Source organism: Ranitomeya variabilis, chromosome 4 (assembly GCF_051348905.1).
Source record: "Ranitomeya variabilis isolate aRanVar5 chromosome 4, aRanVar5.hap1, whole genome shotgun sequence".
Classification (NCBI taxonomy): Eukaryota; Metazoa; Chordata; class Amphibia; order Anura; family Dendrobatidae; genus Ranitomeya; species Ranitomeya variabilis.
In genome coordinates, this window is record NC_135235.1 from 461,620,043 (window position 1) to 461,644,969 (window position 24,927).

The 24,927-nt window shown below is 42.8% G+C and overlaps 1 protein-coding gene across 1 annotated transcript; it reads right to left on the reverse strand.

The window, feature by feature from the left end:
- Positions 1 to 1,044: 1,044 nt before the first annotated feature.
- LOC143765216 (uncharacterized) lies at positions 1,045 to 15,169 on the reverse strand. Its single transcript, XM_077251662.1, has 6 exons — positions 15,023 to 15,169; positions 11,118 to 11,294; positions 8,020 to 8,199; positions 5,155 to 5,292; positions 3,807 to 3,944; positions 1,045 to 1,383 (listed from the first exon to the last, which is right to left on the reverse strand). Exons 1-6 carry the CDS (start codon positions 15,111 to 15,113, stop codon positions 1,325 to 1,327), a joined length of 783 nt encoding a protein of 260 aa, XP_077107777.1. The 5' UTR covers positions 15,114 to 15,169; the 3' UTR covers positions 1,045 to 1,324.
- Between the last annotated feature and the right edge of the window lie 9,758 nt (positions 15,170 to 24,927).

A 24,927-nucleotide genomic window follows, 5' to 3' on the forward strand; every position in this document is an offset into this window, starting at 1 on the left:
CGTGTGCATATAGCCTAACTCACTGTTGCTGGGCAGAAAATAGATAAATAACATTTCAAAACATCACACAATGCATTATATAACCATCAAATCTTCAAGGTTGTGTGGGCAGCTTCTTCTCCACTCCTTTACATTAGTATGGAGCTGACTCCCCTCCTGGGAAGGTTTTCGACAAGATTTTGACAGAAGAGGACAATTGAAAGTCTTGCACGTATTATTGATTTGTTTCTCTCGAGGTGATGGGTACTGGATTGAATTATTCATTCTACTAAACATGTTGGAGACTAGTTGTACTGCTGGGATGGGTACAGCAGGATGTCAGAAGCCTTGTTCAGTTTCCTGCTGTGCTGACATTTCTGTGTCAGTGTACTGAATTCTAAACTGAATAAATCTGTACTATATAGCCACCATGTTTTTTTTAAATTGATGAGTGTATGAAGCTGAAGAAATTCTGCAGAATGGTGCAGCATTTGTATTTATTCTGGTGAGACTTCTGTCTCTCAAATAGTCAAATCCTGCACATAACATAAACCATCTCAAGTTTTATAACTTTCGAATTTTTAAAGAGAATCTGTCAGCAGGTTTTTGCTGTGTAATCTGAGGACAACACGAGGTAGAGGTTAAACACATATTTCAATGATGTGTCACTTATCAAGTTGTGTGTTGTTGCTTACTTACAATGAAAGTTTTATTACTAGGGCATCATCTGGCAAAATGAGCACTGGTTTGTCTCCGCCCATTCCTATGATTAGCACCTCACTGTCTATATACTGTACATTGTGCATACAGAGCCTGGTGTGGCCAAGATTAGCTTTTTCAGCTCTGTTTCATTATAAATCTAAAACCTCTGTGTCATAAATGCTGCAATCAGTAAACTGAGTGATACATTGTTGGATTCAGGGTCTCTTTGCTTACATAATGCTGCTTTCAGATGAGGTAGCAAAAACCTGCTGACAGATTCCCTTTAAAAAAAAAAAAGTGTTGTTTCTCTTAAAAATTTGGTCTGGTGTTATGAGGGTGTAGTAAGAAAAATGATCAATAATGTACCGATATTCCACAAAAATCTTTATTCATTATTATTACATACATTCGCTTTTTCTTTTGCAATGTACACAGTGTGAGACATACAAGGAACAACCCAGGAATATATCTACAGTGACCATCTTAAAAGTCACGGACACTGCCGTCTAAAGAAATGACTGAAAACAGTGATATAGGTGTTAAAATAGGAGACAAACTAAAGCGGGCGCAGGTATTATAGGACGTGTCCCAGAGGGAAACGCGTGCACAAATAACATCCGAAACACACAGATTGTTCAGCTCTTCATTTTCTTCCATCGATCAAGAATATTGTGTTAGTGCCATTATGGAGGAATGAAGGAACTGGAATAAAAGACAGGAAAATACATTAATGCTGTGTTTTTGGACTATAATCTATTTCATCAGTATATTAGATTTATTTAAGTGAACGGTGTTAAGTGTAATCTCCACATATAAAACTTAAGTCAGGGATTACAGTGCAGAAATAAAATCTAAAGTTATATTTAAAGTTGATTCCTTTAATAAACGGCGCAACCCAATGAAGCTGCAGTTCTTGTCGAATGGATAGTCTCTGAAGTCACCTAGTGGTGATTTTTAGTATTGTCCATTTGCTTAGCTCTTGTTTCGATTATTCCCGGCTACATTCCCATGACGAGCTTTTGGTGCTTTTTTGACATTGCGTATTTTTGCTGAGTCTTACAGTTCCAGTAAAATCTCATGTACACTGTGCTTTTTTTTACTGAGTTTTATATGTGAAATTTCCTCATCGACTTGCATTAGATGTGGAAAATCCACCGGTAAAAACACATATACGTTTTTAGTGCGGAAACGCACTGACAACGCTTGTTACATGCACCTAAGTACATCAATACATTTTTGTCAAAGCCAAATATCAAGAAGTATCAAAAACAGAGCACCTTTATTTAACTGCATGTTACAAAACACACACAAAATGCCATAAAAAAAAAAATCGCACGGCACCTAATTTAAGTAATTTGTGCAGAAATTCTGCAGCATCAAAAACTCACTAAAAACTCATTGTCATCTTAGCTTGACCCGACTCTCTTGCATGAGAGAATCGTATTACAGGTGCAGAGAAGACGGAGAACTTGATTTCTCCATCTACACTGTCTCTGTGAGTGTACATCAGACTGCACTTGGATGACATCAGAGTGCAGCCCGATTTTTCACATGCCCAATTATCGGAGCTACTTGCAGCATGTTATGATTGTGTTCTCAGGCTGAATTGGTATGAGAAGAAAAATCGTAGATCTGCTCTGCCCCATAGTATAACATTGGTCCTAGTGCTATCCGACAAAACAGCAGATAACACTTGGCCGTGTTATAGGGAGCTCTGCACTCTAAATGATAGTGATAGTAAACTTCGATTGTGAGCCCCAGTGGGGACAGTGATGATGTCTGGGGAGTGCTGTGAAATTAAAGGTGCTATATAAGCAATTAAAATAGGTAAAAAATAAATAGTGGAAATAGTTATGGATGAACATAAACAGCTGAGACGTTCAGTTAAGCTTAAGGATAACATTCGATCATATCTGACAAGAAGGCCAGCACTGCACAGCATGGACAACACAAGGAATCTCCTTTGATACAGATTTGATGCCAGTGACTAATGCCATGTGTTATAAATGGCAACCACACTGCTGATAAGGAAGAGGTTGTCCAAGTAATGCACAAGTTGTGGACAACATTGGGGTTTCTTTTTAAAATGCATACTACAACAACCAGATGTACCTTTTTACATGCTATAGTCTTCTGTGTACTCACCTTCTGCACCAGCGCCATTTCAGCAATGTTGGCTCCTGGTTCCTGTGTAGCATTGTTATGCCACATAAGCATTACAGCCAATCAGTGACCACTTCCCCAAACAAAATCCATAAGTCCGGGGAAGACCTGAGCTCTGAAGCCCATCAGTGGCCAGTGCTCATGTGGTACAACAATGTCATGCATGCGCTGGGATACCCAGTACCAACACTGATAGAATGGCGCCAGAGATGAATGTAAGACATTTTTATTTTACACGGGGGACTACAGCATTTAAGAAGGCATTGTCCAAACAATGGACAACCCCTTTAACACAACCTAAAAACTACATAAAAATATAGTATCTTCTTAAATACTTCGCTTAAATTACCTAGGGCACCATTATGGGAAGGTGGTGGAATTTATGGATGAACACTTATAGAGGGTGAGTGATTGCCTATGTAACATCTATGCTTTTCTTTAGGTACCAAGAGTGGTGGAACAGTATCTGAAAACCCAGCCAAAAGATATGACTCCAATTCATCAAGACCACGATTTCCCCACTGGTCTTGATGAGAGGGCATGCAGGAGTCCTGATTCATTGAGAGGTGCACGCCTCGTAATAAATGAGGGGCATCTGATGAGTTGCGTGTACCTCCTTGTGTGCCTCGCCACAACTCTTACTCCAGTCTGTGACTGGAGTAAGATTTGTTGTATAGGGAATGTTGCCACTTGTCATAAATTTGAAAATGGGGGTTGCCACACCTACATTACGACCCAGCTCTGCCAACTTTGTTGGAGCTGGGGGTGAAAATGGCAGGAGGACACCATAAGTTGTAAAATTTTACCACAGACTCTCAGTGAACCAAAATTTTGCTACTTTTCAAAGCTTTTTACTACCACAAATTTGGCGTGAAAGCTTTGATGAATGGAGCCCTATGTTCCAACCTGGGATTGAAACTGTTTATTCTATGAAAGTAGAGTACCACAATGGATTTTCTTACTGTTCTGCGCTTTAACACATCTGTTTCCGCAAATTGCACAGCACTTGAATAAAGGTGAGCAGTCATAGTCAGATGAGCAGGCGTTGCTCTCACTTTCAAAAACACATGGTGCGCTGGTAGGACATCCACCGGGTCTTTCTAAGAAAAAACAAACACAAGAAATAATGGTTAAAGGGTTTGTCCCTGTTGAAGAGGGCAGGCGATGTCACGTCCACTGATACTTGCCGGTAGGGATCAGGTAGATCGTCAGATTGTCATTTGCAAACATGTATGATATGTCCTGTGTACATAAGGGCAGATCCTCCTCTTTACATTTACATTTTCTTTTAATATATGTACAGGGGTTGTCTGAGGTTACAAGAAAGGATCGGCATTTTTTTCTTCCAGAAACAGCGCAACTCTTGTCCATTGGCATTGTGTCTTTTGTTGCATTTACTTAAATGGAGCTGAGCTGCCATACTAGGAGCTGCCCACGGACCTGTGTTGTGCTGTTTCCAGTCTCATACATTCATTTATTGGCTCCATTTTTAGTAGTTTAGCTCACGTCAAGGTCTAATAGTAAACTCTTTCTCAAAATTTCTCTTAAGGCCAGGTTCAGACGAGCATATAGTAACTCATCCGATCTGTATCTTTATGTCTGTTTGTTTCTAATCCATATTGCCTCTGTAATTATACATCAATAGTCTAAAAATTTTAAAACGTACTTGATCAAATTCAGTTTCTTACAATAAAGTGGTTGTCTGGTCAAAACCGATAAGTCTGCAGTCACTCTGTGTGACAGCAGACTCGTGAATCGTCCCCAGCGCACGCGTTGCAGGGAGTCGCCGGTTTCAGACCGGGGACCGGAGGGTATGTATCAGTTATACATAATCCCGGCCAGTGGGAGTGGCCTCTCTCCATAGAGTTGTAATGAGCGAGGCTGTGCCCCGTCTTGTGACGCTGCCCGCCACTGGGCATGATCGACTAGAATACAAGTGTATGGAGAGCGAGGCTGCGCCCACTGGCCGGGAGTATGTATAATTCATACATACCCTCCGGTCCCCGGTCTAAAACCGGCGAATCCCCGCAGCGCACAGTACATACTCTGGGGGATGCATAAGTCTGCAGTTACACGTAGTGACTGCAGACTTATCAATTTTGACTGGACAACCCCTTTAATAACTGCAATGTATCAAATAAATCAGTTGCAATAAGTAGGATTCATAATGGATCCAATTTTTTGCTTGTTGCTCTCCCATAGACCTGATTGGACGAGTTTTTTCCGAAATACGGAAGAGAATAGTGCATGCTGCAATTTTATTTTCACACGGTTGTCTGAACAAGCCCTTATACTGTACCCAAATTTTACCTGGAAGCGTTTTCTGGCATTCCGTTCTGCAGATTTTGGGACAGCATTTGTACCCATCCAGACACGATGGAGCATCACAAAACGCTCTTTCTTTTACTGCACAGTTAGAAATCTCCTCTTGAGGACAAAATCCTGTTCCTGGAAAAATAAGATGGATGATTCTGTTTGTCTCATAGTAAGTCATAACTGCCCAATGAAGTAAGCTGCAGGACTCCTAGTGTTAGCGGACTACACACCACACATCAGCATACTGCCATTATCGCTCCTATAACGTGCACTAATAGAGGCATCATATTCTTGAGAGGAGTCTTTGATGCGAGTCTGAAAAGTCGATGTGTGAAATAGAGGGATATAATACAGAAGGAATTCCTGCAATAACATGTGCTGGAGATTGCAAGACAACTGTAATTTGGGAGAATTTGTTTCCAGAAAACAACTATTTTAAAGATATATTTAAAGGGGTTGTCCTCTACTCTGATACCGATGACCTATAGTATCTGGATCAGAGGGTACCCAACACCCCCAACGATCAATTGTTACCGCTATCGGCAGGTGCCGGATGTAAATTGTGTAGAGAGCAGAACTGTGCTCCAGGATATAGCAGATCCATTCCTATTCAAATGCATGAGGCGCTAATCTGGAGTACCGTACCTGGGTGCGGACACTACACAGTGTGTGGAGCATTGCTGTCCTGCTCAGGAAGCTGATTCATGTATGTATGATTGATTTCATGGTCTGACCCAAACCTCGACCTATCTCTTACTCTCCTTTCCCTATTCCTCCCCACCAACACCACCCACCCAATAAAACTCTGACATTTAGATTGGATCAATTTAAAGCCTGAGCAATGTAGTAAATTTGGTATAGTTCTTGCAGAATATCTAGTGACTACCAAAAAACAACCCAAGTAAACCATAATTAGTACTTGCAGCCGTCACCCCACAGGCTCAGGAGCATCATCTCCCCAAGGGTCCTTTTTCCATGAACAGACTCACAGAGACCCAACATTCCCTTGCTGGAAGTCCCCCAAAAATCACCAAACCAAATAAGACATTTTTTAAGACACCTGATGAATTCCCCAGACCAATTTAGAGCTTCATGGTCCCTCAGGAACCATACACTATGACCCGATAAGCTGATAAATAGCCCCTTTGTTATTCCTACTCCCATATGTCCCGTATAATTAGGGAGGGGACTGGAGCTGTCAAACATCTACTGAGCTGATACTGATGACCTTTCCTAAGGATAGGACATCAATCTAATTGATGACAATTCTTTTAAAGTTTTGCAGTAATGTTAATTGCCTGGAGTCATGCAAATTACTTTTTTTTATTTCTTCTTAATTAATTGTTATTTTTTTTAACACTTTAAGCCACTCAAGGTTCTTTTATTCTCCAGCTCTGTTTGTTCTGATTGACTGCAGTGTAGGAGCACAGGCTCACCAGTAAGTCAGTACTCCCGAAAGCTGATATCTGGTATGCTTATCTTTAACAAGCAACTAAAATAACAATTAAAAAAAAAAGATTTTTAAATAATTGTAAGATAAATACTAACAGAAATCAGATTCAATTAGGAAGATTTCTACAGTAAATCATTAAAGGATATCTATACTTCCAAGCTTCTTTCAAAATAGCATGAAGAGTATGTTACATACCTGGACTTGCTCCAACAACATCTGCTTCTGTCACCAGCCAAGTGTCACCGTATACTCAATATAGGGGCAACACTGGTGATGGAGGAGACGTCATGGCCAATATCCATGGATGGTGCAGGTACTGTCCACTCAATGCTAGTTGTGTGGCTAAGAGTGGGTTGTATGTGCTGACCTGCTCTCTGCTGTGCCAATGTGCCAGTACCATACACTACATAAGCTCCCAGCATACTGCAGGGAGTTGTCATCCATTGTGATTGGTTTACCTTGTACATATACTATTTATTTGCTGATTTGCTTGTCTTGCTATTCCCTTGACAGACCTCTTGGTATCTGACCTCCAGAAATTCCTCTGATTATTGCCCTCCAGTTGCTAACCCCGCTAGTATGATCAATCTTTCCTCAGGCTAACTCTTCCAGTCTTCCAGTCAGCAGCTACTCCATGGACATAACCCAGGTGACCCCACTGTCAATACAGATTCCTGTACAAATGGTGAAAGCTGGGGTTAGTTTGGGACCTGTTAGACAGAGTGACTAGTGCCAAGACTGTCCAAAGTTGCCTTTCAGAGTTGGTAGCATCAGACAGATTTTACAGAATAGCTCTATCTCTGGCTATTTTATGTTTGTATCTTGCATTTTCACCAGTTTTGCCCTCTAAAAGCTTCATTAATAATAATAATAATCTTTATATAGCGCCAACATATTCTGCAGTACGGTACAGTACAGTATAATAATTTTCAATCGAGTCTGAACTGTTATGATGCCTTCCATATACAGAAGATAAGAAATAAGCAGAGGCAGCGTGGAGGAGATTATACACAGTACTGAGTAGTGTAGATGTGAATCTAGCTCTGGGTTGAGGTAAAAGACTTGTTTGAAAGCTCCTCATTGTCTCTGTTTATCCCTTTCCTATTGTCTGTCTCTGCTCCTCACTAGCCCATCCCCCACCACTTTTCATAGAAAGTATGATAGGAAGTGTAAAGTGTAACCTGACACATCCCTTGCTGGCAATCTGTCTTGTCTTGAACAAGATAGAGTTGAGCTGTTTTTCAGAGTCGATAATAAGTGCAGTAGAAGAAGTGCCTCATCAGTGGAGAAAGATGCTGATCTCACTGATAACATATATTACAACGTTACTTAAAATCGCTTGTACAATTGATTTATGTAAAATTTTTTGTTTTAAACACCTTGTTGTGTAATAAAGATGAACTTACTTGCTGTGGACCCATTGCTTGGTTTGCCCATATCATGTAAAGTAGGTACACAGGAACGTCCGCAAGTCTTTAGGCAACACTTGAAAGTTCCAGGGCATTCTGAATCCGATGTGCAGTGGTCATTACATTTTTCAGCAGAAGAGAGAGCATTAGTGAAAGATGGACATGTGCCTGTTTTTTCTGTGGAAGAACACAGGATTTTTTGGTCTGAATACGCATTCAATGTATCAGGGTAATAGGTTGAATAAGTGAGGGGTTAGATGTGCCTTGTGCATTTTTTATTTGAGTGTATATGAGTTGGTGACTCTAGGTTATCACCTGTTCACACTTAGTTTATGTTTGGATGTGACAGTCAGTTTTTTGAAATTTGCGCATTTTTTATGTTATCCCTTTCAAGTTTTTTGATAACGTAACAGAGAAGAAGGTGTAATGTGTTGTACTGACCCCTAAACTTTTGCTGTTCATGTATCAGTGCATCCAACATATAAAACTGACACCTTATACATGATTATTGTCAGTGTTCCCATATGTTGTATCCTTATTCAATCTGCATGATGCAGTGGAACTTGAGAGGGCACCCATCATTTTTAATAAAGATTAAGGCCCCGATCCATCAAGACTGAAGGAGGATGAGTATGCCTCTTAATGAATATGGCGACATCTGCCTTGCACCTTGCTCTGCTGATTTGCATTCTGGAAAGAGTAAACTTTACACCATGGATACTCAGAAACAAATGATAATTTTCCAATTATCTAATGGTGTGAAAGCACCATTATGCTGTTAGGGAACCTGTCACCTTGGAAAACACTGTTTATGTGCAGATATAAGTACACAGCGTTACCATGCTTCATGGGCGCCTTACTGAAAATGGAGCTACCAGGTGAAAATGAGCTTATTTCCTCCCAAGAACTGCCGACTTTCAGTCATAGGGTGGGCACACAGGGATTACAATCCCCACCCAAAGCACTGCACGATTTGATTGACAGCTTGCTGTGCACAGCCGGACTGCAGTGCGAGCAATCAAAGTGCTGGGGCGTGCTTACAGCTGCCAATCACAGGGCTGTGAGCAGTGATGGGAGCGATGACTGTAATCGCTCAACGACTGAAAGCTGGCGGCTTCGGGGAGGAAATAAGTTAATTTGCAGTAAGGCGCCCAGGCAGCATTGGAACTCTAAGATGAATCCTATGTCTGCAGGTAAATAGCATTTTCCAAGGTGACAGATTTGCTTTAAAAGGAACCTGTCATATTGAACTTGCAGTCTGATGTGCAGGCAGTGGGTACCCACGCAAGAGGAACTGAACAGATTGACAAATAGTTTAGTGGGAAAAGATTCAGGATAACTTTTATTTTATTTCATTAAAAAAGGGTGGTCCTTGTAAAGAGATAGCTGTTGCTTGCCTATTAGCACCGCCATTTTGACTGTTTAACCCAGAAATAACAGGAATTTTAATATGGAATCATTTTTTATCAAAACTATACCACATTGAGTCATGCAAATCATTTATAATATGTCATCAGAAAATGACCTTCCATTTAAATCAAGTTTTTATGGCAAATATAATTTTTTTTTAAATCGGTAATTTTTAATTTCACATTTCGATTTTTTTCAATTTTCACACAAGCCAGTTCCTGCTCTTTCAAGAAACTGACATCTACATTAGCAGCAATAGACTGATTCGGACCCTAATTCACTGTATTGAAGCATCTAATAAGTGTGTGCAAAGGTGATAGTACAGGGAGGGATTTTTGTGACTTCACCTATCCTGCTTGTTGGATCCTTTTCTATATTGGTATGTCTATTGTATATGGAGGTGTTATCTTTCAATGTAATCCTGTCTGTCATGATAATGAAACTGCTGTACAAAGCAGAAAGTATTAGTCCTAGTAGCAAATATGAAAATTGCAAGATTCCTGGGGGTTTTATACAGCTTACCATGTGAACAACAAAATCAAAATTACCAAGAAATTGTAATAAATAAATTTTCAATGAAGCATGATTCAGCAGTTTTTTTGCTATGTAATCAGAGAGCAACAATATATAGAGGTTGAAGGTCTCATTCCAGTGATGTATCACTTGCTAGGCTGTTCAAAATAATCAGTGCTCCATCAGCAGGAGATTATCACTGCATGAAAAAATCCATTGAATGAATACCGGCAATCTTAAGTATTGATATCCTCAATTATTTCAGTGGTGCTTTGCATTAGCACCAAAAAGTAGTAATAACAATCTGTGAACCATACAAGGAAATGAATATTGCAGCACTCACCGGTCATAAAATAAATGCCATTTCCAATTTGATTTTATTAAAAATAAATTAAAAAGCAGCAAGTAGGCATGTGAAACACTGGTCCAGGAAGAAGCGCTTACTTAGGGCGAAACGAATGTTGTCTGTACCTTCCAGGTGCTTCATTTGCCTCCCTGCTGCTTTTCAATCCTTTGAAATAAAATCATGGAATTTATTATGAACAGTTAGTGCTGCAATTTTCTTCTTCTTTGCATGGTTTGCAGATTATCACTACAGGACTAGCTATCTAGTCCTCCTGCTCTGTATAACCCGCCTCCAACACTTTTTGGCAACTTTCTGCCTATGCACAGTGTGAACAGAATGCTGTCAATCATTGGTATGGGCGGGTAATACAGAGCTTAGCATTAGAGAACTGCTAGATCTGGAGCAGAGATTTTATAAAAATGACAGCATGCAGAGCAGTGAGTGACACAACACTGGAATCAGGGTCTCTGCCCCTGCATCATATTTCTCTCATATTACATAGGAGAAACCTGGTGACAGATCTACTTTAAACAATAACTAATTTTCTGATGACAAATTACCCTGAATTAAATACATTTTATGAGTGTTTTCTCCTGATTACCACTATCTTCTGTGTTCTGTATGGACCAATCACACACATAAACAATCGTTTTTCTAAGCAGATATACAGTAGTTTGTACATGTCCTACTGTTTATTCTCCATATTATTAAGATTGATCCAAACTGATTAGTTTACCGCATTCAGTAAGTATAATCAGAAGCTGGCATACTCGGGACAGAAAGCTTACAGTAGTCATGTGGTGCTTGGTTTAGCAGTTAAACTTACCCTTGACAGGAGGTTTGCAAATGGTGTGGCCATTATCAAGACAGCACTTAAAGTCCCCTGGGCATTCGGTGTCGCGGACACAGAGCCTGTGATATACCTCGTGTTCACTCTTGATATAGTACCTCTGAGGGGGGCAACTTCCTGGCTTGATATTGAAGATGATATTATTATACAAGCCTGTAGAAAAATGATTGAACAAATAATTTTTAACAATTACTAAATATATACATGCAGTTATATTATGTTATGACCAGATTTTGGTGTACAAAAGGTTGGGGGCAAGTAATGTTTGAAAGTAACACAATAAGCATTACTTACCCTCTGCAGTCCCTGGGCCGCCTCTCTGCTGCTGTAGGCATGGTGGAGCTGATGGTCTGCTCCCTGGGGTTATATATTCATGCATGTTGTCAAGGGTAACACCCACTGAAGCTACAAGTCTATCCTCGCCAGTGTTAACTGTAATGGTTGGCCCAGTTAATGGAGGCGGAACTGAGAGTTAGTGCTAAGTTCAGGAAGTGACAGTTCAGTGGAGGACAGTAGTGTGAAGTGACAGCAGCAGTCTCATGCAATAGGCTGCTAGGGACAATGTGGGCCTATTACTCGGGGCAGTGGATTGCCAAAAATACCCTTCTGTGTGATTCCGTCTGACATCCTGGGGAACTTTGAGATGGATGTCGGGGCCCTTGGGCTCACTGTGAAACTACAGGGAAAGATGGACTCAAACTCAAGGAGGCTAGAGGTGTTTCAATCCGGGTGCCCTGCTAGTGGTGGCAAAGAATTCCTAGTGCTAGAGAAAATGGCAAGAGGGTCACTCTACCTATACTGAGTACCAGGGCTGAAGTTGTGTCCATTAACTGTATGAAACACGACAACCCATTGGGCCTTATCCTATATGCCTGCTTGTAAATACTGACAGTTGTCAAGTAAAAGTTTGACTGGTTTTACAAATCACTTTTCCTGTGGATTGATTGCTGCCATGGTTCTAGAAGAAGAAGACCTGGAGTCAATGGAGGCCCGTGGGCCAGAAGTAAGTGTGATGCACCCCCCACACAGCAGCACACCAGGAAGGGGACACCAGGAGTGGGAGCAGCAGCTCACCCACGGCGACTGCCTTGCTTTGGCACTTTACACTGTTCTCCACTATTCTTGGTTTTCGCAGCTGCAGCATGACTTCCCGTCTTCAACACATGACCACTACAGCCTATCTACCTCAGTGTCACTGCTGAACCCAGTGATTGGCTGTAGCGGCCACATATTGTAGATTAGATATCACTACTGAAGCCATCTAAACAAAGACTAATGTGGAAAAGCAGAGAAATTACACCAGGTGAACAGGCTCCAGACAGTTTTATAAAGCTTTACTTACTATGCCTGTAAAATATTGTCTATATATATTTTATATATACTGTATATGGTCCAAAAATGGAACTTGAAGAGCACTATGAATATATATATATTCGGTTCTTATGTTAAAAAGTGTATACCAATTTAATATTTTGCTCATCCAACACTTATTACAGTGCAAATCCCTGCTTCATAGATCCAGGTCCATGGAAGAGCTGCTCTTGCTGTGACAGAGCCGTTCAGTAAATGCATTACGCAGTCAGCCATTCATTTAAAGGGAGTCAAGCAGTTAAAGAAGCATTCTCATCTAATTTTTTTAATTATTAAATGTGTGCACATGCATGTATTGTAGTGTGAGTGTATTAATACACTCACCTACTGCTGCTCTCTCTGGTGTCCAGTGCTGTTCTGCTCCTCACCTGAGTGACGTCACCACTCTGAAGACCCTCTGGGTCACGCTGTGCTGTATGTGACCCGGAAGTGACTTTTACAATGTAAGTCTCTAGAGCATCAGAAAGAGGTACTATAAGCTTTCATTGTAAAAGAGACTTCAGGCTCACACATAGAGCATAGAGTGAGCCAGCTAGTCTGAAAAGCAGTGAAGTCACTCAGAAGAGGAGCGCTGTACACCGAGGAGACCTGCAGTAGGTGAGTATGGAAGGAAGAAGACCAGGCGGCGGGTACCTGCATTGAGCTGGGTCCGGAACTGTCGAGGCTGCGTCCTATGTTGCCCCGGGGGAAGGAATAGGGGATGGGACAGGTCCCATGATCCAGGAAGAGGGGATGTGTTTAAGCCGGGAGGAGAGTGGAGAGCATGAGAAGCAGCAGAGGGTCTCCTGCCATCAGGGAGAGTGCAGCAGGTTGAACAGCCCGCTCCACATCCAACGGAGCCGAGACGTGCCGCGACCAGGCTTACCCACACGCTCCAGTGGGATTGTGACTGAGAAGAGCGCCGTGCGCCCGGATAAATGGAGAAGTGTGGGCCGGTTACATGACACCGGGGAGCGGTTTACTCTGCCGACCAGCACTCATCAGCCCACAATCGTTACAGGGACTTCTGCAGCTTGCCTCACTTTGCTCAGACTTATGGACTAGGGACTCAGCGGGTAAAACCAGAGACCACCCGCTGCTGCCAGAAGTTGGACCATTGACAGAGGACCCTATGCCGGCCATTGCTGGCACTACAACCCCCATCGGACTGTATACCAAGGAGGACCAGCGGTAGTCACGATAAGTGTTGTTTAAACCTCAGACTATCGCATCAGTTCTTACTATTACTTTAATTCTTGTTGACTGTTTATTAACTCCCTGCGAGGTTACTTTCATCCTTACTGTTAAATTAAATAATATTGTTATACTGCATTGCTCTGCAATCCCTGTGTACTGTGTCTCAGCACCTGCTTACAAGTACGTGAATACACTCAAAATGACTTATAATCAGAAAAATACTGTAACTTTGTCTCCTTACAAGCACCTTAGCAGCTGCAGCTCTCACAGCTCTGCTGTATTGTAACACTATTGCAACCCTGTCTGCCTGTGAGCTGGAAGCTGAGGACGAGAGGAACCTGCACACAGCTCTGCAGTGAGATCAGGAAAGCAGAGAGCGGCCACTAAACATTTCACTGGTAACCATTATATACCACACTTATAACACCTTCTTTCAATTAAAATAAGCTTTGGAGGCAAATTCCCAGTGAGATCTGTATCCCACCCATAGATCTTAAAAGCCCATTTACATAGTAACAAAAATGTGGATTTGTCTAGAATAAGACATTGGATCGCAAACATCAAACGATTATCACTTTATTCAACTTTTGTGACCTTCATGCCCATGTAAACGGCTTAGGAGGGTTGATCCTGCTAACGGATGTCCTTTAAAATGTATGCCTATACTTAACCTTCTCCAGTAAGAATAGCATGAGTTAGAGAAGCCAGATCCAGGCCGGCCTGTATGGTAGCACACAGTCTCCAAATGTCAGTACTTCAGTAATAGTTATAGTTATTGTAGGTTAAAAATAATACAAAATAAAAAGGTCAGTATGAAATTTGGAGCCTATGGTGGTACAGTGTGGCCCTATAGACTACAATGTAAGCCTGATAATAGCTTTGTACAACTATTGACTCTATAGAGGTCTGGCAACCTGAGTTAGGTGTATTCTATGATGGGTGAGATGGACTGCTCAATGTTATACAGTATATACTCATCTCACCTCATAATAACCTTGTTAATGTTATCTGATGACCAGTGTGCTGGTGTTTGTCATCCTACATGCTTTCTGTATATACATGAGTAAAATATTGACTGTTTCTAGCCATGTAACTCCTTGTTCTTTTCTTTCTAGGATTTATCAGTTGTGGAGTGGCTGATGGGTCTTTATCAATAATGTTCTGATTTTTTGTGGCCTTCTAATCTATTACCAATATGCACCCGTTGGATGTATTGTTCCTGACTCTATAGAGGTACCTGAATCATATGAAAAGACCTTATAGTTATCAGAAAAGGACAAAAGTTGTTATAAATATTAAAGTAGCAAATGGCTAAAGGATGTCTCTCCACCTACCTTTATCATTGATATTCACTGACGCACTGATGACCAAGGTAGAAAGCGGAAGCAGCAAGAGCAGAACGGAGACGTGTGTTATCTTCATCATGGCGGCAATGATGTCTTCCACCACAGTGTCAGGCCATTATATATATCTGCGCTTTGTTACTGTGGGTGGTGGCATGTAGAGGTGTGAGGACCTTTTTGGAGCAAGTTAGGATTCCTCCCACTATCCAACTAAGCTGCTATTGTGGCCATGCCTGGAGCTAATGTCCTTATAGACAGGTGAGTCATCCATCTACTTTACATTTTGGGTCACTAGGGTATGTACAAGAATAGGAAAGGAATCCATAGTTACTCATAGAAGCTGGTGCCATAATGATGCAATGAGTAATGTGGAATTGTTCTATAGTTTATAACAATTAACGTATGACTACATTGGGCATGGATATTTCACAGAAATCCAGGTGTGCAAATACTAAAGTAGCAGGAAAAAAGGGGGCTCACAGAACTCAGAAATTTGATCTAATTAGTATTAACTGTGTATCATGGAAAGCAAGAATGGAAAATGAATGCAGATCACCAAGACGAGGAGGAAAAACCACAGGAGACACAGTGGAGGCCTAAATTATCATGAACTCGTGTTCTCAAAAATTCCCTCTCTCTGAAACCAAGGGAACACATGGTAGTACAGCCCACCTTATTCACATAGTCCTCAGGTCTCACCCCTCCTCCTTTTTCACATAATTTAATTGCATAATCTTCTAAGATTATTCCAGGGTCAAGCTGTGTCCATCACAAGCTGTTTCTAGAACATTTTTCAGCAGGCTCATGCCAGTCTTGAGCCATCCCTCATTGGTCCATTGGAGCATTCGGTGGGATTTCTTTTCATCCAGGGTCTAAAAAGTTCTAGGTGTAGGAGAATTCCTGCCGATTATATTTATACATACACACATATATAAAGCCTCTTTGCACTGTCACAATGTTTATTAGACGGGGGTTAGTCTCCTAGGTATTGCTGGGTTGACATAGTAGATTTGATTAAGTTATTGATTTAATGTTGATTTAATTTGTTGAAATGGTTTCCCCACACAGTATGATGGTTACCCCACTGCCCCCACACAGTATAATGGCTCCCCCACACAATATGATGGCCCTCAACTAAAGTTTGATGGTCCCTCACAACCCCAATACAGTATGATGGTTCCACCATAGCTTCCCCGATATAGTATAGTGGTCGCCACACATAGTATGATGGTCCCCGCACAGTCCTCCATATAGTATGATGATCCCCCAGAGCCATAATACAGTATTATAGTCCCTTACAGCCCCAATACAGTATGATCCTCCCCACAGTCATAATACAGTTTGATGGTCCCCACGCACTGTATGATGGTTTCCTGAAACAGTATAATGGTTACATTATAGTCCATCACGCAGTATGATGGTTCTCCCACAACTACAATACAGTGTGATGGTGCCCCACAGCCCTACGCAGAGTATGATAGTCCCCACACATAGTATATTTGCTTCACACAGCCTCAATGCAGTATGGTGGTCCACCAAAGCCCTCCATATAGTATGATGGTCCCCTTACACAGTATGATCAACCTCTACAGCCCCAATACTGTATTATGGTCCCTCCACACAGTATGATGGTTCCCTGCAGCCCTCCATATTGTGTGATGGTTCCCCCCACACAATATGATGGTCCTCCACAGTTCCAATACATTATTTTGGTCCCTCTACTGCCCCTCCATATAGAATGATAGTCCCGTCACACGGTATGATGGTCCTCCCATTGCCCCCATGTTATGATGTTCCTTCCACAGACCCTCATATCGTAAGATGGACCCCCACAACGTTCATTATCCCCCTCAAAGTATTATGATCATCACAACTCACAAAAAAACCCTTATACTCACCTTATCCATCTGCAACTGCTGTCTCGTCCTCTATCTTGTCTTGCAGTGGACAAGGGTGGCGCGATGCAGTGACGTGATCGTTTAGACCAAGGCAACCTGTGTCACAAACGTCCTCCGGCATGCGGCAAGTGACAAAGCATGGTGGCTTAAGGCTCATCCACAGTTGTTAACAGTATCAATACCCTGTGGATGTGACTCGCAGCCAGACCATCCCATCTGGCATTTGATAGATTTGCCGGCTGGCTAGTTCGGTCCTGTTGCTGATCCAATGAAAGTTGCTATACAGCATGGTGTTAAATACATAAATTGAACTCAGATATGATGGCCAGTAGCTTAACCCATTTGTGGCAACACTGAATTAAGCACTGCATTGCCTTTATTGTTAACCCATGCTAGTACAATTGTGTCTATGCCTAATAGTTCAATTCTCAACCTCTCCATTCTATGGATCAGATGAGGTGCTAGGAGTTTTATCTCCAGTAATCAAAAAATGATGGCCCATATTGGAGGCCCCCATACACATTAGAATAATGTTAGTTGAACTTTCCAATATTGAAGATCTAATGTGAAAGAAGGTCTCCAGACTATATTCGAACAGACAAAGGATCAAGCTTCTTATATTACAACGTCTGATCTTTTTATTGCCAGGGTTCTACAGTACTAGGAGTCTGTCAGTGGCTTACTTCTCTCTCCCCACTGAAAACACGTGCACAGTCATCTATATGGAGGTCGGGAGTAACAGCATTTGGGAGTAACATCTAATGTATTTGTTCACCTTAAAACTATGTAATAGGTAATTTAAAAGGGAATCTGTCAGCAGGTTTTAGCTACCTCTAGAGAAGGTGAATGCAACAATGTACCACTTAGTTTACTGGGTACAGCAATTCTGACACAATCAGAGCTTTAAATTTAGAATGAAGCAGAGCTGAGAAAGCTAACTCCGCCCACACCAGGCTCTCCAAGTACAAAGTCCATAGACAGTGAGGTGCTTATTACAGGAAGGGGTGCTGCTGGACTAGTCCAGCACTGTTAATCTCTTAGTGATAAATACTTCACAGTCAGTAAACAACTGCATGCACTTTGACAAGTGACACATCCCTGAATTCTGTGTTTCAGTCTCTACCTCCTGCTATCTTCAGATTATATAGCAAAAACCTGTCGACGGATTCCCTTTAAAGGGCACATGACAGCTCACCTGTCATTATGTAGTAGATGTAATTATAATAGTATTAGCAAATACCTCCAATTAGAAATGTAGTATAGTTCTTCTGATTCGCTATGTCACTTACCTCATATGCAGGGCATTGCCGTAGTTAGATACCCATAGTTATGACCACTAGCAACTATCTACCTAACCGTCACTAGTGGTAATAACCATGGATATGTAAACTACTGCAATGCCTGCACATGTGTAAGGCTGGTTTCACATTTGCGGTTGTTGCCGCAGCGTTTGTACTGCATATAAACGCATGCGTTTTGTTTTCCTATATTTAACATTAAAAACGCATGCGTTTTTGTTTTCTCGCGTTTTGCCGCGTTTGACGACGCATGCGTTTTTTCGTCGTTTGCGGCTTGGTGTGGAAATGCAACATGTAGTAATTTCTAGAGGCGTCTATTTGCCGCCAGGAAACCCATGCGGTCGATTGCGCAAGGATTGCTACAAAAAACGCATTGCTGTCTATGTAAACGCATGCGTTTTTAAGCACATGCGTTTGGTTGCGTTTTTGAACGCATGCGTTTCAATAGAGAAAAACAAGTTTAGACACTGATAAGCCACCCCACACCATCAAGGTGATAAAGGGATCCAAACCCTAACCCTAACCCTAGCCCTAACCCTAGCCCTAACCCTAACCCTAGCCTTAACCCTAACCCTAGCCCTAACTCTAGCCCTAACCCTAACCCTAGCCCTAGCCCTAACCCTAATGGGAAAATGGAAATAAATACATTTTTTTAATTTTTTAATTTTTCCCTAACTAAGGAGTTGATGAAGGGGGTTTGATTTCTATTTATAGGGGGTTTTCTAGTGGATTTTTATGATTGGTAGCTGTCACACACTAAAAGACGCTTTTTATTCCAAAAAATATTTTTTGCGTTACCACATTTTGAGTGCTACAATTTTTCCATATTTTGGTCCACAGAGTCATGTGAGGTCTTGTTTTTTGCGGGACGAGTTGACATTTTTATTGGTAACATTTTCGGGCACGTGACATTTTTGATCGCTTTTTATTCCGATTTTTGGGAAGCAGAATGACCAAAAACCAGCTATTCATGAATTTCTTTTGGGGGGCCATTTATACCATTCCGCGTTTCGTCATAATACACGCCCTCTGTAGTCCCATTTGTGGTGTCTGGTTATCTTGATTTTTCTCTTGTGAAATTTCTCATAATGCGTACCAAAAATGCAAACGCAGGGAAAAATGCATATAAACGCGTACAAACGCGGCGTTTTTTTAGCCGCATGCGACACCGCATGCGTCTAAAAAACGCCGCGTTTGTACACGTTTATATGCGTTTTTTCCACCACTTGCGGATGCGTTTTAAACGCTGCGGATTTAAACGCAAATGTGAAACTAGCCTAAGCAACATAGCGAAGCAAAATAACTATACTACTTTTCTTATTGGAGCTATTATTAGTTTTACACCTATTACTTATTGCGATAGGATCTTGGAGATGAGAATACTCCTTTAATATATTCTTATGTTAATATCCTTTCTAACAAGCCCTGTCACATGAAATCATTCAGTGTATTAATAAGAGCTTTCTAGAAATCAGTGCAGGTGGAGAACGTCTTTCACAACACAAACTCATTTTTATTTTGCTTTTCGGGAATGCTGAGGATGATAGGCATGTTTATAATACATCTGGTCATTTGCTGAATGACAGAAGGTATGAATAATAATGATGATGCTTTTATTGTTTGTTCTTGCGTTATCAGCATATTGACATGTGAATGTAAAGGATACATACAACCACTGAACGTCCTTAGGAACATTATGTAGTAGTTCTGTCATACTCTTAGGGTATGTTCACACAGAGTTTATTTACATTGATTGTTATGGCTGAAAAATCGACATTAAACGAAACACTTGAAAAAGATTTTTGACGTGATTTTGAATGTTTTTTTCTATTTCAGTTAGTTAAGTACCGTATATACTCGTGTATAAATTGACCCGAGTATAAGCCGAGGCACCTAATATTGCTACGAAAAACTGAGAAAACGTATTGACTCGAGTATAAGCTGGTTATGCATTGTCCCCTCATCCATATCCTTGTATGCATGGCTCCTCATCCCTGTCTTGGTATGCATGGCTCCTCATTCCTATCCTTGTATGCATGGCTCCTTATCCCTGTCCTTGTCTGCATGGCTCCTCATCCCTGTCCTGGTATGCATGGCTCCTCACCAATAACCTTGTATGCATGGTTCCTCATCCCTATTCTTGATTGCATGCATAAAAAAACCTTCTACTTGCCTTCCCTGCACGCCCTCGCTGCATCTTTTTCCAGCTTCCAGCAGCTCCTGCTGCCGAGCGATCACGTGACAGAGCGCGCCGCAGGTGAAAGTTGGTGCTCCATCCTCTGAGCATCGTGATAGCGCAGGCTTGCGCTGTAGATTCCCTGTGTCCATGTACACTAACCGTGGACAGACATCTGCCGTGTGCCCGTTGTATCCTGTGACTGAAAAATTGGAGCATTTTTTTCAAGCAGAATTGCCTGAAGAATGTTCCATCTTTCTCTACATTAAATAACGTGGAAAACAGTACCATGTGCACTATAAGCATGTTTTCCTGTTGAAATGAATAGAAAACTTATGCAAGAAGTATTTTGCTGCTTTTGAAGTTTATTTTGGAACAGAATCTTCTTCAAAATTCATGTAGAACAATTCCATGTAACATACTACAATAGGGTGTTTGTTTATATACAGAGGCAAAGTTAACCTATTAGTGACAGAGCCAAATTTTAAAAAACTGACCAGTCTCACTTAATTAGAAAGGAGTACAAGCGGAGCATATAGGTAATAAAAAATAATATTTTATTAAATTATCTTTAACAAGCTTAAAGTGCATACAGTACAAACACCAATTATAAATAGAGTGCATAAGGATAATTAAAAGCAAGTGGGTATCCCCCGGTGTAAGCTGCCCATGCGGCCAACATGAAAAAGTTGCAAAGTGAAAGTGCTGCCAATAATCAGTATACCAAGTCAGCAAATAAGTCAACAAGTGGGTGGGAAATACCCCACTACACAGAATCAGCAGTTGTAAGAAGCAGCACTTACCAAAATAAGGCACCAGGGCAAAAGACACCGGGTGGGATCCACAGCAAAAACCCCCGACACGCGTTTCGCCCTCCGATGTGATTGCTTTCTCAAGGGGACTTCCCTGAAAATTTACTAAATTATTTTTTAGGGACCTATTCATGTTTGAAGTGACTTTGGGGGTCCTATATATTGGGGAAACGCCCAAAAGTGATACCATTTTAAAAACAACACCTCCTGACATACTGAAAACTGCGGTCAGGTAGTTTATTAATGCAGCGCCCCAGAGTCCTGGTCGTTGCAGTACTGATGCTCCGCCGCTAAGGGGGGCTATGGTACGTCTGATGGCACTGAAGGAGTTCTTCTGACCAGGTATCACAGTCACCAATACACTTCACAGTCTGGCCTCCAGGGGGAGCTAAGGGTGCTATGTATTAGGCCACTCCTCACAATCTGGTAAAACTGGGGGTTGGATAGAAAGTTAGTCAGAAGCTGACTGGGAATCGAACAGGCAACACCCTGTGGCAGAGGGTGTTGCGGGGAGAGACTCAGAGGGGTCCCTGTCAGAGGTGGGATCCTGACAGAGGCCTAGCGAACAGAGAGAACGTTATGGGACCGCGCCTGCACTTGATCGCGGCGGTACCCTAAGAAAGGACAAGAAGCGAGGTATATTGTGCTGAGTGAGAAACGAGATCAACGCAACAAGGAGAAATACCAGTAGGAGTCGTGCTGTAAGACGAGGCAACATCCTACTGAGGCGCGTAGCCGGTGGCCGGAACGCCGAGGAAGTACTAGGCTCCAAGCAATACTTCAAACCTACGGCAGGACAGTCAGCTATAGGCGGGCTGTCTCACAAATCACCTACGAAGACACAGGGGGCAACAATAGGAGAAGGGCGACACTAGGGTCCAGGAAGAACTCCGAGCCTACCCGTCATACGGGTGCGTCCTAGCCATATCATCTGGGGGACGAAGAAGAACATCATAATCGAGTTGTGAGGGAACTTCAGAAACAGACACAACAGTTGTGGGGACTATCCCGTAAGCACAGCAGGGGAGGACCACAACACACAAGCGCTATAAGGTAGGCACAGATTTCCACCTGCAAAGGGAACTCTGGAGGTGCCATCGGACCGGCCGGACTTGCGCAGCCCGGTTAACCATATTCCGGACTGAGGATCCTGGGACCTTCAGTAAAGAGGTAAAGAGACTGCAACCTGGTGTCCTCGTTATTTACTGCGACCTGCACCGCACCACCACAACATCATCATCATTCCATCCACACCCTTCATTGTACGCCCCTCAGCAGGGTCACGGACCGGGTCTAGCCACCGTGACAACCCCAGAACAGAGACTCAGAGGCCCGGTACCGGGTACCCCTCGGCCCTGCGGCAGTGGGGGCGCTACAACTTGGCGTCACAAACAGGATCTACTTAAGCCTGAAGAATCAGGTCATGTGTGCCTTGGAACTGTGATTTATTGTGCTTGGACTGTGACTTATTGCAAAGACTGTGGACTGCCACTTGCCGCCAAAAGTTCCCGCCAAAAACCGCCGCCATTACAGCGCTAAGGAGAGCGCAGGAGAAGAAGAGGGGCGTGAAGTGGGCGTAAACAAGCTGAAGAGCGCGAAAGACAATGGCCGCCCAGTCTAAGTATTTCTGTCCCTTGAGGACGTGTCCGTCAGCAGCCGAGATCCGCCTCCTAATCCTTAATGGAGGGCGGAGGCAAAGAAAGCGAAACCACCCACGAAGGAGAGAGCGGGAAAAGGACAACGAGGAAGTCAACCACATGGAGGATGCCATGGCCAGCCGCCCGGAGCCGGAGCGTGGGGTCGGAGCCGAGGACTCCCCCAGCTACTCGGAGGGGCACCGCAACCAGGCCTCCACCGCTGATATTGACTTCCTGCAGGCCGGAGTGGATAAGCTCGGCGAGCAACTTCGGCGGATGCAGCTGAGCACTGAGGCCGGGTGGAAGAAGACCTTCATCGGGAGCCTCATCAGACGTCTGTTGGCAGCCTCGTCTGGTCCGGAGCAGGAAAGAAGTTTCAGCGCTCCGAAGCCAGAAAGCAAGGCCCTGCCGGAAAGCGAGGTGCTGCAAACGGAGATGACAACGCCGCAGCGCAAGGCCCTGCAACTAGCGTTCCAGACCCCAGCGGAGACGGAGCAGATCGGCACCGGAGGGACCGCATCTGAAGCAGGTATGAAGAACGACCCTGCCTCGCCAGCAGAGGACTTGCTGATAGGCCCCGTCGCGGTACCCCCTTTCCCTGGGACCTATAGACTCCGGCTCCTTACACCCTGGGATCGGGCCACAGGTATGGAGCACTTCTTAAAGGCCCCGATCTCGCCGATCACCTTGCCGGGCGAGGTCTATGCGGAGCTACGGCCGCCAGAGCGAGAGTAAACCTCGATGCCATGGATATGTAAATAGTTAACTGTTTGTCCTCTTGCTGCTATCACCCGATCAGGGTAACTCTTAAAGGGATCCCTTTGTTTACCCGGGATCCCTTCTTCTGCTTTTTGTTTTTGTTTCCTGTTTTATCATTGTTGAAAGAACTGCTGGATCATGAACACTGCATGATTACAAACTCCTTGTAAATAGTTTGCACCTTCTTAAAGGTGCCCTCTACTGGTTTTATAAAAGAAAGGACTCTTTGCGAAGAAACTGTTCCTGGAAGCAGTACCGGAGTCCTTGCTGTGTACAGACTTGCACTTGAGAAGTTGCACTACCTCATAGAGACTTGGTTCCTTCTTAAAGGGAACGTTCATCGATAGCGTTTAAAGAATGATGATGCTTTAAAAGAAAGTATTAATAATGCTTACGTATAAAAAAAGTTATATGTAGTGAGCTAGTTAATTGTGAGAAATGTTTAATGATGTTGCTAGAAGAATGAGGACAGGAAGTGAACCCATACGGGGTTAATCGGTGAGTCCTCCTAGGAGCCATACAGAGATGGCTCAGAGATCTTGAACTGAGAGATGGATGATACGTTCTATACTGTGTATAGTAGCAGAGAGGCAGTAGGTCCGGGCGGAAAGGGGCGGTCCTGCAACAGAACGAGAGGCAGTAGGCCTGGGGCAGATAGACAGGCGGTCCTGCAGATGTAAAGATGGAAAATGAAGAAAAAGTTGATTAGCCTTATAATGTTTTATAAGAAGGTCTTTAGTGGATTCAGCGTGTACGTCCTTAAAGGCAATGTTAAATTATTATTCAGAAATTTGCACTAAGTAGAATACCCAGTTGGGTAAGAAAAGTTATGTATAGTATGTTATTTAAAGTATTTAACCATGTTTGTAACGTTCAAGTGTCCTCACCTCCCATAAAGGGAAGCTCTGTTCAAACTTGCTTATTGTTATTGCATTTCAAAATTGTATGTCTTTTTGCTGATATGTATTGTTGTTTTCTTCCCAGTCCAGGAGTACTGGATTTAACCGGGGGCGAGTGCAGCGCCCCAGAGTCCTGGTCATTGCAGTACTGATACTCCGCCGCTAAGGGGGGCTATGGTACGTCTGATGGCACTGAAGGAGTTCTTCTGACCAGGTATCACAGTCACCAATACACTTCACAGTCTGGCCTCCAGGGGGAGCTAAGGGTGCTATGTATTAGGCCACTCCTCACAATCTGGTAAAACTGGGGGTTGGATAGAAAGTTAGTCAGAAGCTGACTGAGAATCGAACAGGCAACACCCTGTGGCAGAGGGTGTTGCGGGGAGAGACTCAGAGGGGTCCCTGTCAGAGGTGGGA

Coding starts and splice junctions, on each gene's coding strand:
- LOC143765216 (XM_077251662.1), bottom strand. CDS start 15,113: ATGATGAAGATAACACACGTCTCCGTTCTGCTCTTGCTGCTTCCGCTT. Junction 11,295..15,022: donor AGTGAATATCAATGATAAAG/GTAGGTGGAGAG, acceptor ATTTTTCTACAG/GCTTGTATAATAATATCATC. Junction 1,384..3,806: donor ATGTGTTAAAGCGCAGAACA/GTAAGAAAATCC, acceptor CTTTTATTCCAG/TTCCTTCATTCCTCCATAAT.